The 20,095-nt window shown below is 56.2% G+C and overlaps 1 protein-coding gene across 1 annotated transcript in view; it reads left to right on the top strand.

Moving 5' to 3' along the window:
* Positions 1-20,095, top strand: part of LOC145339642 (polyamine-transporting ATPase 13A3-like) — a gene marked incomplete at its 3' end in the record, with an annotated part of 43,161 nt that overhangs the window by 3,366 nt on the left and 19,700 nt on the right. The window contains exons 2-10 of the mRNA XM_080184153.1: positions 3,210-3,383; positions 6,670-6,816; positions 7,794-7,864; positions 8,451-8,531; positions 8,622-8,691; positions 14,320-14,454; positions 16,145-16,217; positions 17,080-17,211; positions 19,548-19,721. Of these exons, the coding sequence (XP_080040279.1) occupies positions 3,210-3,383; positions 6,670-6,816; positions 7,794-7,864; positions 8,451-8,531; positions 8,622-8,691; positions 14,320-14,454; positions 16,145-16,217; positions 17,080-17,211; positions 19,548-19,721 (1,057 nt within the window). The remainder of the gene's footprint in view (positions 1-3,209; positions 3,384-6,669; positions 6,817-7,793; positions 7,865-8,450; positions 8,532-8,621; positions 8,692-14,319; positions 14,455-16,144; positions 16,218-17,079; positions 17,212-19,547; positions 19,722-20,095) is intronic.

The raw sequence follows: 20,095 nt of genomic DNA, 5'->3' as shown, positions 1-20,095 counted from the left end.
GTACCTGTCCTGGGAGTGTTTGATGGGGCTCAGTGTAGAGGGAGCTTTACTCTGTATCTAACCCCATGCTGTACCTGTCCTGGGAGTGTTTGATGGGGGGACAGTGTAGATGGAGCTTTACTCTGTATCTAACCCCGTGCTGTACCTGTCCTGGGAGTGTTTGATGGGGGGGACAGTGTAGAGGGAGCTTTACTCTGTATCTAACCCCGTGCTGTACCTGTCCTGGGAGTGTTTGATGGGGGGACAGTGTAGATGGAGCTTTACTCTGTATCTAACCCCGTGCTGTACCTGTCCTGGGAGTGTTTGATGGAGACAGTGTAGAGGGAGCTTTACTCTGTATCTAACCCTGTGCTGTACCTGTCCTGGGAGTGTTTGATGGGGGGACAGTGTAGAGGGAGGAGCTTTACTCTGTATCTAACCCCGTGCTGTACCTGTCCTGGGAGTGTTTGATGGAGACAGTGTAGAGGGAGCTTTACTCTGTATCTAACCCTGTGCTGTACCTGTCCTGGGGGTGTTTGATGGGGGGACAGTGTAGAGGGAGCTTTACTCTGTATCTAACCCTGTGCTGCACCTGTCCTGGGACTGTTTGATGGAGGACAGTGTAGAGGGAGCTTTACTCTGTATCTAACCCCGTGCTGTCCCTGTCCTGGGAATGTTTGATGTGGGGACAGTGTAGAGGGAGCTTTACTCTGTATCTAACCTCGTGCTGTACCTGTCCTGGGAGTGTTTGATGGGGACAGTGTAGAGGGAGCTTTACTCTGTATCTAACCCCGTGCTGCACCTGTCCTGGGAGTGTTTGATGGGGGGACAGTGTAGAGGGAGCTTTACTCTGTATCTAACCCCGTGCTGTATCTGTCCTGGGAGTGTTTGATGGGGGGACAGTGTAGAGGGAGCTTTACTCTGTATCTAACCTCGTGCTGTACCTGTCCTGGGAGTGTTTGATGGGGGACAGTGTAGAGGGAGCTTTACTCTGTATCTAACCCCGTGCTGTACCTGTCCTGGGAGTGTTTGATGGGGGGGACAGTGTAGAGGGAGCTTTACTCTGTATCTAACCCCGTGCTGTACCTGTCCTGGGAGTGTTTGATGGGGGGGACAGTGTAGAGGGAGCTTTACTCTGTATCTAACCCTGTGCTGTACCTGTCCTGGGAGTGTTTGATGGGGACAGTGTAGAGGGAGCTTTACTCTGTATCTAACCCTCTGCTGTACCTGTCCTGGGAGTGTTTGATGGGGACAGTGTAGAGGGAGCTTTCCTCTGTATCTAACCCCGTGCTGTACCTGTCCTGGGAGTGTTTGATGGGGACAGTGTAGAGGGAGCTTTACTCTGTATCTAACCCCGTGCTGTACCTGTCCTGGGAGTGTTTGATGGGGACAGTGTAGAGGGAGCTTTCCTCTGTATCTAACCCCGTGCTGTACCTGTCCTGGGAGTGTTTGATGGGGGGACAGTGTAGAGGGAGCTTTCCTCTGTATCTAACCCCGTGCTGTACCTGTCCTGGGAGTGTTTGATGGGGGACAGTGTAGGGAGCTTTCCTCTGTATCTAACCCCGTGCTGTACCTGTCCTGGGAGTGTTTGATGGGGGGACAGTGTAGAGGGAGCTTTACTCTGTATCTAACCCCATGCTGTACCTGTCCTGGGAGTGTTTGATGGGGGACAGTGTAGAGGGAGCTTTACTCTGTATCTAACCCCGTGCTGTACCTGTCCTGGGAGTGTTTGATGGGGACAGTGTAGAGGGAGCTTTACTCTGTATCTAACCCCATGCTGTACCTGTCCTGGGAGTGTTTGATGGGGGACAGTGTAAAGGGAGCTTTACTCTGTATCTAACCCCGTGCTGTACCTGTCCTGGGAGTGTTTGATGGGGACAGTGTAGAGGGAGCTTTACTCTGTATCTAACCCCGTGCTGTACCTGTCCTGGGAGTGTTTGATGGGGACAGTGTAGAGGGAGCTTTCCTCTGTATCTAACCCCGTGCTGTACCTGTCCTGGGAGTGTTTGATGGGGACAGTGTAGAGGGAGCTTTACTCTGTATCTAACCCCGTGCTGTACCTGTCCTGGGAGTGTTTGATGGGGACAGTGTAGAGGGAGCTTTCCTCTGTATCTAACCCCGTGCTGTACCTGTCCTGGGAGTGTTTGATGGGGGACAGTGTAGGGAGCTTTCCTCTGTATCTAACCCCGTGCTGTACCTGTCCTGGGAGTGTTTGATGGGGGGACAGTGTAGAGGGAGCTTTACTCTGTATCTAACCCCATGCTGTACCTGTCCTGGGAGTGTTTGATGGGGGACAGTGTAGAGGGAGCTTTACTCTGTATCTAATCCCGTGCTGTACCTGTCCTGGGAGTGTTTGATGGGGACAGTGTAGAGGGAGCTTTACTCTGTATCTAACCCCATGCTGTCCCTGTCCTGGGAGTGTTTGATGGGGGACAGTGTAGAGGGAGCTTTACTCTGTATCTAACCCCGTGCTGTACCTGTCCTGGGAGTGTTTGATGGGGGGACAGTGTAGAGGGAGCTTTACTCTGTATCTAACCCCGTGCTGTACCTGTCCTGGGAGTATTTGATGAGGACAGTGTAGAGGGAGCTTTACTCTGTATCTAACCCCGTGCTGTACCTGTCCTGGGAGTGTTTGATGGGGGACAGTGTAGAGGGAGCTTTCCTCTGTATCTAACCCCGTGCTGTACCTGTCCTGGGAGTATTTGATGGGAGGACAGTGTAGAGGGAGCTTTCCTCTGTATCTAACCCCGTGCTGTACCTGTCCTGGGAGTGTTTGATGGGGACAGTGTAGAGGGAGCTTTACTCTGTATCTAACCCCGTGCTGTACCTGTCCTGGGAGTGTTTGATGGGGGACAGTGTAGAGGGAGCTTTCCTCTGTATCTAACCCCGTGCTGTACCTGTCCTGGGAGTATTTGATGGGGGGACAGTGTAGAGGGAGCTTTCCTCTGTATCTAACCCCGTGCTGTACCTGTCCTGGGAGTGTTTGATGGGGGGACAGTGTAGAGGGAGCTTTACTCTGTATCTAACCCCGTGCTGTACCTGTCCTGGGAGTGTTTGATGGGGACAGTGTAGAGGGAGCTTTACTCTGTATCTAACCCCGTGCTGTACCTGTCCTGGGAGTGTTTGATGGGGGGGACAGTGTGTTGGGGGGTGGGGGATCTCTGTGTCCCTCTCCTTGCGTATCGTCCTGTGATTTTACTTGCTGAGACCCTGCTGTCTCCTGTTTCCAGATGATTTATGGTTATTGCTGGAGTTGGTGGAGAGCCTTACTCTCCGCTCTCGTCACCGTGCTGTCCTGTGGTCTGTTCATCATGGCGTTTTACTGGAGGCCGGAATGGCACATGAAGTGTTTTTGTTACCCCTGTCACCTCCAGGATGCGGAGTACGTGCTGATGAAAACCACGGTGAGTCACCCTCCCAGTGGCTGAGGGACCCTCACAAACCCGGGCACTGCTTCAGAGACTCTCCCTTCTGTGGCCAGGAGATGTCGCTGGCGAGGTGTGGGCTCCATTCACTGGTTCCAGTGGTGTGGGTCCCCCCCAGCTCTGGGCTGGCGGGGTAAACACCGTCTCACAACACCAGCTTCAAGTCCGTCAGCTTTATTTGGTGTTCCCAAATCAACCTGTTGGACTTTAACCTGGTGTTGTGGGACTTCTTACTGTGTTCATTCCAATCGACTAGGGGTCAGCACTGAAACTAAAACTTCACGTTTATTTATTCGTCACAAATAGGCTGACATTAACACTGCAATGAAGTTACTGTGTAATTCCCCTAGTCGCCACATTCCGGCCCCTATTCAGGTACACTAAGGGGCAATTTAGCATGGCCAATCCCCCTAACCTACACATCTTTGGACACTAAGGGGCAATTTAGCATGGCCAATCCACCCTAACCTACACATCTTTGGACACTAAGGGACAATTTAGCATGGCCAATCCCCCTAACCTACACATCTTTGGACACTAAGGGGCAATTTAGCATGGCCAATCCCCCTAACCTACACATCTTTGGACACTAAGGGGCAATTTAGCATGGCCAATCCACCTAACCTGCACATCTTTGGACACTAAGGGGCAATTTAGCATGGCCAATCCCCCTAACCTACACATCTTTGGACACTAAGGGGCAATTTAGCATGGCCAATCCACCCTAACCTACACATCTTTGGACACTAAGGGACAATTTAGCATGGCCAATCCCCCTAACCTACACATCTTTGGACACTAAGGGGCAATTTAGCATGGCCAATCCCCCTAACCTACACATCTTTGGACACTAAGGGGCAATTTAGCATGGCCAATCCCCCTAACCTGCACATCTTTGGACACTAAGGGACAATTTAGCATGGCCAATCCCCTAACCTGCACATCTTTGGACACTAAGGGACAATTTAGCATGGCCAATCCACCCTAACCTACACATCTTTGGACACTAAGGGACAATTTAGCATGGCCAATCCACCTAACCTATCTCGATGGAAGTGGTCCTGAGTTTGGAAGGTGCTGTCTCAGGAGCCTTGGTGAGTCGCTGCAGTGCATCTTGTAGATGGTACACACGGCTGTCACTGAGGGAGGGGGGAGTGAGTGTGGATGGGGGGCCGGGGCTGCTTTGTCCTGGATGGTGTCGAGCTTCTCGAGTGTTGTTGGAGCTGCCCCCATCCAGGCAAGTGGGGAGTATTCCATCACACTCCTGACTTGTGTCCTTGTAGATGGTGGACAGGCTTTGTGGGGGGGAGACAGGAGGTGAGTTACTCACTGCAGGATTCCCAGCCTCTGACCTGCTCTGGGAGCCTCTGTGTTTATCTGGCTGGGTCCAGTTCAGCTTCTGGTCAATAGGAACCCCCAGGATGTTGACAGTGGGGGGGGGGATTCAGTGATGGTAACCCCCAGGATGTTGACAGTGGGGGGGGGATTCAGTGATGGTAACCCCCAGGATGTTGACAGTGGGGGGGGGATTCAGTGATGGTAACCCCCAGGATGTTGACAGTGGGGGGGGGGGATTCAGTGATGGTAACCCCCAGGATGTTGACAGTGGGGGGGGGATTCAGTGATGGTAACCCCCAGGATGTTGACAGTGGGGGGGGGGGATTCAGTGATGGTAACCCCCAGGATGTTGACAGTGGGGGGGTGGATTCAGTGATGGTAACCCCCAGGATGTTGATAGTTGGGGGGGGGAGTGGATTCAGTGATGGTAACCCCCAGGATGTTGATAGTTGGGGGGGGGGAGTGGATTCAGTGATGGTAACCCCCAGGATGTTGATAGTTGGGGGGGGGGGAGTGGATTCAGTGATGGTAACCCCCAGGATGTTGATAGTTGGGGGGGTGGTGGATTCAGTGATGGTAACCCCCAGGATGTTGACAGTGGGGGGGGATTCAGTGATGGTAACCCCCAGGATGTTGATAGTGGGGGGGATTCAGTGATGGTAACCCCCAGGATGTTGACAGTGGGGGGGGGTGGATTCAGTGATGGTAACCCCCAGGATGTTGACAGTGGGGGGGGGGGATTCAGTGATAGCCTCTTGTTTTGCACCTTGTCTGTTACTGTGTGTGATGTGAATGGGTTGGAGTTAGAGGACCACCCTGACCCCAGTGTGGGGGTGGCTGTTCTCACCCTGACCCCAGTGTGGGGGTGGAGTGTCCTCAGGGAGCGGCGGAAAAGCTGCTTCAGTGAAACTTTCCCGGATACGACCCAGGAAGTAAATATCCATTCCTGTGTGAAAACTTCTGCTTTCCAACTTGTTGTCTTTATCTCCACTCTCCATTTTCTCGCTCTCTCATTCCCTCTCTCCACCCCCCTCCCCCTCTATCCCCCTCCGCCCTTACTCCCATTACCCCCCTTGCCCCCTCTCTACACCCCCCTCCCCCTCTATCCCCCTCCGCCCTTTCTCCCATTACCCCCCTTGCCCCCTCTCTACACCCCCTCTATCCCCCTCCGCCCTTACTCCCATTACCCCCCTTGCCCCCTCTCTACACCCCCCTCCCCCTCTATCCCCCTCCGCCCTTTCTCCCATTACCCCCCTTGCCCCCTCTCTACACCCCCCTCCCCCTCTATCCCCCTCCGCCCTTACTCCCATTACCCCCCTTGCCCCCTCTCTCCACCCCCCTCCCCCTCTATCCCCCTCTGCCCTTACTCCCATTACCCCCCTTGCCCCCTCTCTACACCCCCCTCCCCCTCTATCCCCCTCCGCCCTTTCTCCCATTACCCCTCTTGCCCCCTCTCTACACCCCCTCTATCCCCCTCCGCCCTTTCTCCCATTACCCCCCTTGCCCCCTCTCTACACCCCCTCTATCCCCCTCCGCCCTTACTCCCATTACCCCCCTTGTCCCCTCTCTACACCCCCTCTATCCCCCTCCGCCCTTACTCCCATTACCCCCCTTGCCCCCTCTCTACACCCCCTCTATCCCCCTCCGCCCTTACTCCCATTACCCCCCTTGCCCCCTCTCTACACCCCCTCTATCCCCCTCCGCCCTTTCTCCCATTACCCCCCTTGCCCCCTCTCTACACCCCCTCCCCCCTCTCCCTTCCTCCTCCTGTATTGATCTCTGTCTCTCCTTCCCTTTGCGCTCTCTCTCTCTCTCTCTCTCTCTCTGTCTCTCACACTTCCAATCCCTCCCCTCATTCCCTCTTGCTTCTCTTTCTCCTGCCTTCCTCCCCGTCTCTGTGTCTCTCCCCCCCCCCACCCCCGTACAGGATGAGTTCCAGCAGTGGCACAGACAGAGGGTGAAGTTTATGTATTTGAAATACAGCCCGCAGACGGATCAGAGAGATCGCGAGACGATTGAAGATGTGGATGAATTCTCACTGCTCCGCAAGAACATCTCCTTCACTGGGGTACAGGTGAGGGCTCGGGGGGAGGGGGTGGGGGTTGGCGGGGGGGCGGTGAGGGGTGGAGACATGGTATTGTCTCCCACGACAAGAACACCATTGACTGATCCAGATCCCAAACACAATCCTCACAGGAACCGTTATAAACCAAACAGGAGGCACAGGGGGTTAGTGCTGCTCTCTCACAGGGACCCGGGTATGATTCCCGATTCGGGGCACTGTCTGTGCACATTCTCCCCATGTCTGCACGGGTTTCCCCCGGGTGCTCCGGTTTCCTCCCACACTCTGAAAGGTGTGCTGGATCGGTGCATTGGCCCTGCTAAATTGTCCCTCAGTGTCCCCGCACTGTCAGAGGGTCAGTGCCGAGGGAGTGCCGCACTGTCAGAGGGTCAGTGCTGAGGGAGCGCCGTACTGTCAGAGGGTCAGTGCTGAGGGAGTGCCGCACTGTCAGAGGGTCAGTGCTGAGGGAGTGCCGCACTGTCAGAGGGTCAGTGCTGAGGGAGTGCCGCACTGTCAGAGGGTCAGTGCCGAGGGAGCGCCGCACTGTCAGAGGGTCAGTGCTGAGGGAGCGCCGCACTGTCAGAGGGTCAGTGCCGAGGGAGTGCCGCACTGTCAGAGGGTCGGTGCCGAGGGAGTGCCGCACTGTCAGAGGGTCAGTGCTGAGGGAGTGCCGCACTGTCAGAGGGTCAGTGCCGAGGGAGCGCCGCAGTGTCAGAGGGTCAGTGCTGAGGGAGCGCCGCACTGTCAGAGGGTCAGTGCTGAGGGAGTGCCGCCCTGTCAGAGGGTCAGTGCTGAGGGAGCGCCGCACTGTCAGAGGGTCAGTGCTGAGGGAGCGCCGCACTGTCAGAGGGTCAGTGCTGAGGGAGTGCCGCACTGTCAGAGGGTCAGTGCTGAGGGAGTGCCGCACTGTCAGAGGGTCAGTGCTGAGGGAGTGCCGCACTGTCAGAGGTGCTGGGAGTTCTCATCCGGAATTATTTGTCTTTCTCCAGATCCGCTATCTGCAGCATCAGAGTATCCGATACATCTGGGACCCCAACAAACGATCGTTCATTGTGCTGAGGTAGGAAGGTTATCTCACTACCCACTGGCCTCCAGATGGGAGCCAATTAGATGTGATCCTGCTATTGGACAGCACTCGCTGACCAATCCTGACTGTGCTGGGAATGACATTGACGAGTGATCTGAAATCCAGCTCATTTACACTCAAGCCAAGCATCGCTCACTCTTTGGAATGCAACAGGAGTGGGTGACGGACACCTACCATGCTCCCCATGGCAACACCTCGACCAATTAGAGCCGGCTCCCCTCTTCCCGTGTGGGTGTAAAGTTGTTGCCTTTGAAACTTGCCTCTGTCCTGATGAGTGCAAGTTGAAAAACTTTGACAGCATGTGTCTTTCTTGGGAAATTCCAGATTATTGATCACCAGGGTCACATTCTCAGAGGAGGGGATAGAAACTCGCATTTCCTCCCCCACTCTCCCCTCTCCCTCCGTCACCGTCCCCTGCACCCTGGGTTCCTGAATCTCTGAACCAGGTTCCTCCTGAAGAGTGTGTTCCCTGCTGTCTGCCTTGCCCCACCCCATTCCTCTCTGTGATTCCCGCTCTCTCCGCGTCCCGTCTCACTCCGGGATTTCTCTTCCCTGCCAGGGGTCTGGAACAGAATGTGTCCTGCTCCGATCTCCATAAGAAATATCTGGACGGTTTGGTGTACCAGGAATCCCAAAACAGGTTGGGAGAACAAATCTGTCTGAAAATCTTTCCTGATTTCTAACTGTCGGACAGTTACTGACACACTTCCTTCACCCCCCCCTCTCTTAGAAAGCTGATTTATGGACCAAACATCATCGCAGTCCAGGTGCCCCCCTACTGGAAACTCCTGGGGAAAGAGGTGAGTCAGCCCACAGTCATGTGTTTGCCAGCCTGGCACCTCACTCCGATTGCACTCCAGAACTCTCACACACACTGACTCTCACTGGGGTCCCACACACACACACACACACCCACACACACACACACACACACACACTGACTCTCACTGGGGTACGGGTCCCACACACACACACACTGACTCTCACTGGGGTACGGGTCCCACACACACACACACTGACTCTCACTGGGGTACGGGTCCCACACACACACACACTGACTCTCACTGGGGTATGGGTCCCACACACACACACACTGACTCTCACTGGGGTATGGGTCCCACACACACACACACTGACTCTCACTGGGGTACGGGTCCCACACACACACACACTGACTCTCACTGGGGTACGGGTCCCACACACACACACTGACTCTCACTGGGGTATGGGTCCCACACACACACTGACTCTCACTGGGGTACGGGTCCCACACACACACACACTGACTCTCACTGGGGTACGGCTCCCACACACACACACACACACTGACTCTCACTGGGGTACGGGTCCCACACACACACACACACACTGACTCTCACTGGGGTACGGGTCCCACACACACACACACTGACTCTCACTGGGGTACGGGTCCCACACACACACACTGACTCTCACTGGGGTACGGGTCCCACACACACACACTGACTCTCACTGGGGTACGGGTCCCACACACACACACTGACTCTCACTGGGGTATGGGTCCCACACACACACACACACACTGACTCTCACTGGGGTACGGGTCCCACACACACACACTGACTCTCACTGGGGTACGGGTCCCACACACACACACTGACTCTCACTGGGGTACGGCTCCCACACACACACACTGACTCTCACTGGGGTACGGGTCCCACACACACACACTGACTCTCACTGGGGTACGGGTCCCACACACACACTGACTCTCACTGGGGTACGGGTCCCACACACACACACTGACTCTCACTGGGGTACGGGTCCCACACACACACACTGACTCTCACTGAGGTACGGGTCCCCCACACACACACACACACTGACCCTCACTGGGGTCCCACACACACACACACACACTGACTCTCACTGGGGTACGGGTCCCACACACACACACTGACTCTCACTGGGGTACGGGTCCCACACACACACACACACACTGACTCTCACTGGGGTACGGGTCCCACACACACACTGACTCTCACTGGGGTACGGGTCCCACACACACACACACTGACTCTCACTGGGGTACGGGTCCCACACACACACACTGACTCTCACTGGGGTACAGGTCCCACACACACACACACTGACTCTCACTGGGGTACGGGTCCCACACACACACACACACACACACACACTGACTCTCACTGGGGTACGGCTCCCACACACACACACTGACTCTCACTGGGGTACGGGTCCCACACACACACACACTGACTCTCACTGGGGTACGGCTCCCACACACACACTGACTCTCACTGGGGTACGGGTCCCACACACACACACTGACTCTCACTGGGGTACGGGTCCCACACACACACACTGACTCTCACTGGGGTACGGGTCCCACACACACACACTGACTCTCACTGGGGTACGGGTCCCACACACACACACACTGACTGTCACTGGGGTACGGCTCCCACACACACACTGACTCTCACTGGGGTACGGCTCCCACACACACACACTGACTCTCACTGGGGTACGGGTCCCACACACACACACACACTGACTCTCACTGGGGTACGGGTCCCACACACACACACTGACTCTCACTGGGGTACGGGTCCCACACACACACACTGACTCTCACTGGGGTACGGGTCCCACACACACACACTGACTCTCACTGGGGTACGGCTCCCACACACACACACACTGACTCTCACTGGGGTACGGGTCCCACACACACACACACTGACTCTCACTGGGGTACGGGTCCCACACACACACACTGACTCTCACTGGGGTACGGGTCCCACACACACACACTGACTCTCACTGGGGTACGGGTCCCACACACACACACTGACTCTCACTGGGGTACGGGTCCCACACACACACACTGACTCTCACTGGGGTACGGGTCCCACACACACACACTGACTCTCACTGGGGTACGAGTCCCACACACACACACACTGACTCTCACTGGGGTACGGGTCCCACACACACACACACTGACTCTCACTGGGGTACGGGTCCCCCACACACACACACACTGACTCTCACTGGGGTACGGGTCCCACACACACACACTGACTCTCACTGGGGTACGGGTCCCACACACACTGACTCTCACTGGGGTACGGGTCCCACACACACACACTGACTCTCACTGGGGTACGGGTCCCACACACACACACACACACACACTGACTCTCACTGGGCTACGGGTCCCACACACACACACTGACTCTCACTGGGGTACGGGTCCCACACACACACACACACACATACTGACTCTCACTGGGGTATGGGTCCCACACACGCACACTGACTCTCACTGGGGTCCCACACACACACACTGACTCTCACTGGGGTCCCACACACACACACTGACTCTCACTGGGGTACGGGTCCCACACACACACACTGACTCTCACTGGGGTACGGGTCCCACACACACACACTGACTCTCACTGGGGTACGGGTCCCACACACACACACTGACTCTCACTGGGGTACGGGTCCCACACACACACACTGACTCTCACTGGGGTATGGGTCCCACACACACACACACACACACTGACTCTCACTGGGGTACGGGTCCCACACACACACACTGACTCTCACTGGGGTATGGGTCCCACACACACACTGACTCTCACTGGGGTACGGGTCCCACACACACACACACTGACTCTCACTGGGGTACGGCTCCCACACACACACTGACTCTCACTGGGGTACGGGTCCCACACACACACAGACACACACACTGACTCTCACTGGGGTATGGGTCCCACACACACACACTGACTCTCACTGGGGTACGGGTCCCACACACACACACTGACTCTCACTGGGGTACGGGTCCCACACACACACACACACACACACTGACTCTCACTGGGGTACGGGTCCCACACACACACACACTGACTCTCACTGGGGTACGGGTCCCTCACACACACACTGACTCTCACTGGGGTACGGGTCCCACACACACACACACTGACTCTCACTGGGGTACGGGTCCCACACACACACACACTGACTCTCACTGGGGTACGGGTCCCACACACACACACACTGACTCTCACTGGGGTACGGGTCCCACACACACACACTGACTCTCACTGGGGTACGGGTCCCACACACACACACTGACTCTCACTGGGGTACGGGTCCCACACACACACACTGACTCTCACTGGGGTACGGGTCCCACACACACACACACTGACTCTCACTGGGGTACGGGTCCCACACACACACACACTGACTCTCACTGGGGTACGGGTCCCACACACACACACACTGACTCTCACTGGGGTACGGGTCCCACACACACACACACACACTGACTCTCACTGGGGTACGGGTCCCACACACACACACTGACTCTCACTGGGGTACGGGTCCCACACACACACACTGACTCTCACTGGGGTACGGGTCCCACACACACACACACACACACACTGACTCTCACTGGGGTACGGGTCCCACACACACACACTGACTCTCACTGGGGTACGGGTCCCACACACACACACTGACTCTCACTGGGGTACGGGTCCCACACACACACACACTGACTCTCACTGGGGTACGGGTCCCACACACACACACACTGACTCTCACTGGGGTACGGGTCACACACACTGACTCTCACTCGGGTACGGGTCCCACACACACACACACTGACTCTCACTGGGGTACGGGTCCCACACACACACACACACACTGACTCTCACTGGGGTACGGGTCCCACACACACACACACACTGACTCTCACTGGGGTACGGGTCCCACACACACACACACTGACTCTCACTGGGGTACGGGTCCCACACACACACACACACACACACTGACTCTCACTGGGGTACGGGTCCCACACACACACACTGACTCTCACTGGGGTACGGGTCCCACACACACACACACTGACTCTCACTGGGGTACGGGTCCCACACACACACACTGACTCTCACTGGGGTACGGGTCCCACACACACACACTGACTCTCACTGGGGTACGGGTCCCACACACACACACTGACTCTCACTGGGGTATGGGTCCCACACACACACACACACACACTGACTCTCACTGGGGTACGGGTCCCACACACACACACTGACTCTCACTGGGGTATGGGTCCCACACACACACTGACTCTCACTGGGGTACGGGCCCCACACACACACACTGACTCTCACTGGGGTACGGGTCCCACACACACACACACACTGACTCTCACTGGGGTACGGGTCCCACACACACACACACTGACTCTCACTGGGGTACGGCTCCCACACACACACTGACTCTCACTGGGGTACGGGTCCCACACACACACAGACACACACACTGACTCTCACTGGGGTATGGGTCCCACACACACACACTGACTCTCACTGGGGTACGGGTCCCACACACACACACTGACTCTCACTGGGGTACGGGTCCCACACACAAACACACACACACACTGACTCTCACTGGGGTACGGGTCCCACACACACACACACTGACTCTCACTGGGGTACGGGTCCCTCACACACACACTGACTCTCACTGGGGTACGGGTCCCACACACACACACACTGACTCTCACTGGGGTACGGGTCCCACACACACACACACTGACTCTCACTGGGGTACGGGTCCCACACACACACACACTGACTCTCACTGGGGTACGGGTCCCACACACACACACTGACTCTCACTGGGGTACGGGTCCCACACACACACACTGACTCTCACTGGGGTACGGGTCCCACACACACACACTGACTCTCACTGGGGTACGGGTCCCACACACACACACACTGACTCTCACTGGGGTACGGGTCCCACACACACACACACTGACTCTCACTGGGGTACGGGTCCCACACACACACACACACACTGACTCTCACTGGGGTATGGGTCCCACACACACACACTGACTCTCACTGGGGTACGGGTCCCACACACACACACACACACACACACTGACTCTCACTGGGGTACGGGTCCCACACACACACACACACACACACACACTGACTCTCACTGGGGTATGGGTCCCACACACACACACTGACTCTCACTGGGGTACGGGTCCCACACACACACACTGACTCTCACTGGGGTACGGGTCCCACACACACACACACTGACTCTCACTGGGGTACGGGTCCCACACACACACACACTGACTCTCACTGGGGTACGGGTCCCACACACACACACACTGACTCTCACTGGGGTACGGGTCCCACACACACACACACACTGACTCTCACTGGGGTACGGGTCCCACACACACACACTGACTCTCACTGGGGTACGGGTCCCACACACACACTGACTCTCACTGGGGTACGGGTCCCACACACACACACACACACACTGACTCCCTGTCTCTCTGTCCACAGATTTTAAATCCGTTCTATGCGTTCCAAGCGTTCAGTGTGATTCTGTGGTTTGTGGAAGCCTATTACCCTTACGCAGTGGCTATCATCGTGATGAGTATTTGTTCCATTGCCTTGTCGTTATACACAGCTCGCAAGGTATGTGGTGTGATGGGCCTCGTACAGGGACGGGACGGGGTGGGGGTCTGTGATTACCCCACCCATGATGTGGGTATGCCGGCGTTGGACTGGCGTAAACACAGTAAAAAGTCTGACAACACCAGGTTTTAGTCCAACCTATTTATTTGATAATAGACTCACAAGCTTTCAGGGGGATTCCCTCTTCGTCAGGTGAACGGAGAGTTCTGGCCTCAGACAGAGCATATAAAGCACAGACAGTTTACAGATGCTTTATATGCTCTGTCTGAGGCCAGAACTCTCCGTTCACCTGACGAAGAGGGAATCCCCCCGAAAGCTTGTGAGTCTATTATCAAATAAATAGGTTGGACTAAAACCTGGTGTTGTCAGACTTTTTACTGTGATTACCCCACCCACACAGGGATGGTTCCAGTGTCCCTGATCCCCCCCCACCAACCCCCAGACACGGTGACGGGACGGGGGGGTCTGTGATTACCCCACCCACACAGGAACGGTTCCAGTGTCCCTGATCTCCCCCCCCCCACCAACCCCCAAACACGGTGACGGGACGGCGGGGGGTCTGTGATCCCCCCACACGGTGATGGGACGGGAGGGGGGATCTGTGATCCCCCCACATGGTGACGGGACGGGGGGGGGGTCTGTGATCCCCCCACATGGTGACGGGACGGGAGGGGGGATCTGTGATCCCCCCACATGGTGACGGGACGGGACGGGGGGTCTGTGATCCCCCCACACGGTGACGGGACGGGAGGGGGGTTCTGTGATCCCCCCACACGGTGACGGGACGGGAGGGGGGGTCTGTGATCCCCCCACACGGTGACGGGACGGGGGGGGGGTCTGTGATCCCCCCACACGGTGACGGGACGGGGGGGGGGTCTGTGATCCCCCCACACGGTGACAGGACGGGGGGGGGTCTGTGATCCCCCCACACGGTGACAGGACGGGGGGGGGTCTGTGATCCCCCCACACGGTGACGGGACGGGGGGGGGGTCTGTGATCCCCCCACACGGTGACGGGACGGGGGGGGGTCTGTGATCACCCCACACGGGGACGGGACGGGGGGGGGTCTGTGATCCCCCCACACGGTGACGGGACGGGGGGGGGTCTGTGATCACCCCACACGGGGACGGGACGGGGGGGGGTCTGTGATCCCCCCACACGGTGACGGGGGGGGGGGGCGTCTGTGATCCCCCCACACGGTGACGGGACGGGGGGAGGGTCTGTGATCCCCCCACACAGTGACGGGACGGGGGGGGGGTCTGTGATCCCCCCACATGGTGACGGGACGGGGGGGGCGGTCTGTGATCCCCCCACACGGTGACGGGACCGGGGGGGGGTCTGTGATCCCCCCACATGGCGATGGGACGGGGGGGGGTCTGTGATCCCCCCACACGGGGACGGGACGGGGGGGGGGTCTGTGATCACCCCACACGGGGACGGGACGGGGGGGGGTCTGTGATCCCCCCACACGGGGACGGGACAGGGGGGGGTCTGTGATCCCCCCACACGGTGACGGGACCGGGGGGGGGGGTCTGTGATCCCCCCACACGGTGACGGGACGGGGGGAGGGTCTGTGATCCCCCCACACGGTGACGGGACGGTGTGAGCGGGACCCCGAGGCCAGGGTTGGGATTGGGAATGGGACCTGCTGATTCCCGGGATCTGATGGGAATTTTGGTCTCTGTTTCAGCAATACGCCATGTTACACGAGATGGTCCAGTCTCACAGCTCCATCCGGGTTACAGTGCTTCGCAAGGGAAGTGGTGAGTGTGGGAAAACTCCGGAGAGTGCAGGGACTGGGCCCCTGCACAGCAAGATCCCAGCTTCCATCCAGGCAGCCTGGGGGTGGGAGGGACAGGAACTCACACCGAGAGGGCCGGATGGGGTGGGGGATAAAGCAATGCAGCCATACAAACAGATGCTCCATAGAAAGCATTCTTTCTGGTTGTATCACAGCTTGGTCTGGGCTCCTGCTCTGCCCAAGATGTGCAGGTTAGGGTGGATTGGCCATGATAAATTGTCCCTTAGTGTCCAAAGATGTGCAGGTTAGGGTGGATTGGCCATGCTAAATTGTCCCTTAGTGTCCAAAGATGTGTAGGTTAGGGTGGATTGGCCATGCTAAATTGTCCCTTAGTGTCCAAAGATGTGCAGGTTAGGTAGATGAGCCGTGGGGATTAACAGGTTAAATGAGGGTGACAGGAAAAAGGAGCTGGGTAGGATCCTGGCTAGTCCAGACTCGGTGGGCCGAATGGCCTCCAGTTGCAGTGTCGGGATCGTGTAAGGAGACCAAAACTACAGACAACACTCGGGGCATGGACTCAGGAAGACCCCGTACAGCTGCAGCGAGATGTACTGCCTCCCGCACCCGCAATACCCTTGGAAGCCCATACCCCCATTTCCCGTCGCTGTTCTGTGTGGGATCTTGCTGTGCGTGAAACTCTGCGGCCTATCCTGGCATTGGCGACTGAGGCTTCGCGTACCCCCCCCCTTCCCCTCTGACCCTCCCCCCGCCCCACACTTTTGGTCCATGCTACAGGAGATGGAGATGTGGGGAGTGGGGGAGGATGATGGAAACTCCACCAAGCCGGTGCGGTGTGTAACCCGAGGTTTGTTTGCTTCCCGCAGCCTCACAGATTGTCAGCTCGTCGGAGTTAGTTCCGGGAGATGTGATTGTTATTCCCCAGCAGGAGATGATCTTACCCTGTGACGTTGTCCTGATGAACGGGGCTGTCGTGGTCAATGAGAGCATGTTAACAGGTCAGTGCCGTGAGTCCGTCTCCCACCCCCCCCTACCCCGTCCATCAGACCTCTCCCTCAGCCTTTACTAACCCCCCCCGACTTTCTCAGGGTAGGCCAGACCGGGTAAGGATGGCAGGTTCAAGACCGGAAGGTGCCGGAGCAGAATGAGGCCACTCGGCCCATCGAGTCTGCCCCGCCATCCAATCATGGCTGATATTTTTCTCACCCCCCCATTCTCCTGCCTTTTCCCCATGACCCTGATCCCCTTATTAATCAAGAACCTATCGATCTCCGTCTTAAAGACGCTCAATGACCCGGCCTCCTCTGTGGCAAAGAGTTCCACAGGTTCCCCACCCCCTGGCTGAAGAAATTCCTCAGTTCATAAATTCATGAGATATAGGATGAGGCCATTCAGCCCATCGGGTCCGCTCTGCCATTCGATCATGGCTGATACGCTCCTCATCCCCATTTCCCTGCCTTCTCCTCATAACCCTTAAACCCCCATTTCCAATTAAAAATCTGTCTAACTCCTCCTTAAATGTACTCACTGTCCCAGCACCCACTGCACTTTGGGGGTAGTGAATCCACAGATTCACAGCCCTTTGGGAGAAGGAGTTTCTCCTCCAACTCAGTTTTAAATTTGCTGCCCCTTCTCCTCAGACTGTGACCTCTCGTCCTAGAATGTCCCACAAGAGGAAGAACCTTTTATCATCTTGTAGACCTCAATTTGATCTCCCCTTATTCTTCTCAATTCCAGAGAGTATCGGCCTAAACTGTTCAATCTCTCTTCATACGACACACTCCTCATCTCTGGAATCAATCTGGTGAACCTCCTCTGAACTGCCTCCAATGTCACTACATCTTTCCTCAAACCAAAACTGTACAATACTCCAGGGGCGGCCTCACTAATTCCTCATACTCAGCACCATCTCGGTTTGAAAGGGTTTTCCCCTCACTCCGAGGTTGTGCTTTCGAATCCCAGTCTCTCTGACACATGGAGACATCTTCCCCACGTCCACTCTATCCAGGGCCTTGCAGCATCCTGGAAGTTTCAATAAGACTCCCCCCCCCCGGCTCATCCTTCTAAACACCATTGAATATAGACCCAGAGTCCTCAACCGTTCCTCACACAGAGAAAATTCCAGCACAGGAACAGGCCCTTCGGCCCCTCCAAGCCTGCACTGACCCATGCTGCCCCCCGATGAACTAAACCCCCTACCCTTCCGGGGACCATATCCCTCTATTCCCATCCTATTCATGGAATAGTCCAGACACCCCTTAAAACTCACTACCGTATCCGCTTCCACTCCCTCCCCCCAGCAGCGAGTTCCAGGCACCCACCACCCTCTGTGTAAAAACCTGCCTCGTACATCTCCTTTAAACCTTGCCCCTCGCACCTTAAACCTGTGCCCCCCCCCCCCTCAGTAATTGACTCTTCCACCCTGGGGAGAAAGCTTCTGACTATCCACTCTGTCCATGCCTCTCACACATCAAGCTTTTCGTCCCCCAAAGGCAATGAACTCAATGGGTTTTTTTACAACAATCAATGATAGTGGCACACAGTGGGTTCGCACTGCTGCCTCACAGTGCCAGGGACCTGGGTTCAATTCCCAGCTTGGGTCACTGTCTGTGTGTCACGTTCTCCCCATGTCTGCATGGGATTCCTCCGGCTGATCCAGTTTCCTCTCTCAGTCCAAAGATGTGCAGGTTAGGGTGGATTGGCCATGCTAAATTGCTTCTTAGTGTCCAAAGATGTGTAGGTTAGGGGGATTGGCCATGCTAAATTGCTTCTTAGTGTCCAAAGATGTGTAGGTTAGGGTGGATTGGCCATGCTAAATTGTCCCTTAGTGTCCAAAGATGTGTAGGTTAGGGGGATTGGCCATGCTAAATTGTCCCTTAGTGTCCAAAGATGTGCAGGTTAGGTGGATTGGCCATGCTAAATTGTCCCTTAGTGTCCAAAGATGTGCAGGTTAGGGGGATTGGCCATGCTAAATTGTCCCTTAGTGTCCAAAGATGTGCAGGTTAGGGGGATTGGCCATGCTAAATTGTCCCTTAGTGTCCAAAGATGTGTAGGTTAGGGGGATTGGCCATGCTAAATTGCCCCTTAGTGTCAGGGGAATTAGCTAGGGTGAATAGGTGGGGTTATGGGAATGGGATTGCAGTTGGTACAGGCTGGATGGGACAAATGGCCTCCTTCTGCTCTGTAGAGATTATACGATGGTTTCACAAGACTGGATGTTCATCCCTGGTTTATTTCAGTTGTTCCCTGTTGCCGGGCTCTCTGTCCGGTGAATTAATGGAGATTTTCCCATGCCCCCTTGGCTGGGGAATGTGCTGTTCTGTCTGTTATCTAGGAGAGAGTGCGCCGGTGACCAAGACTCCACTGCCTGACATCTGTGAGGCTGGGAACTACAACGACCCGATCTTCAGGCTGGAGGATTACAAGAGACACGTCCTCTTCTGTGGAACACTCATCATTCAAGTTCGCCCCTACGAGAATTACGTAAAGGCAGTCGTAATCCGCACAGGTAAGGACTCACTCCCCATCGGGGACAGGCAGGAACACCCCAGATAGCCCAGGGCACCCAGCCACACTCAAATAGGTGGCACAGTGGGTTAGCGCTGCTGCCTCACAGCGCCAGGGACCCGGGTTTGATTCCCGGCCTCGGGTCACTGTCTGTGTGGAGTTTGCACATTCTCCCCGTGTCTGCGTGGGTTTCCTCCGGGTGCTCCGGTTTCCTCCCACACTCCAAAGATGTGCTGGTTAAGATGGATTGGCCGTGTTAAATTCTCCCTCAGTGTAACCTGAACAGGTTTCAGAGCGTGGCAACTAGGGAATTTTCACAGTAACTTCATTGCAGTGTTAATGTGAGGCCACTTGTGACACTGAGAAATAAACTGG

This window comes from Carcharhinus amblyrhynchos, unplaced genomic scaffold, assembly GCF_965287045.1.
Source record: "Carcharhinus amblyrhynchos unplaced genomic scaffold, sCarAmb.v2.hapA scaffold_581, whole genome shotgun sequence".
Classification (NCBI taxonomy): domain Eukaryota; kingdom Metazoa; phylum Chordata; class Chondrichthyes; order Carcharhiniformes; family Carcharhinidae; genus Carcharhinus; species Carcharhinus amblyrhynchos.
The sequence above is the reverse complement of the archived record's forward strand: the minus strand, read 5'-3'. Positions and strand labels throughout refer to the sequence as shown.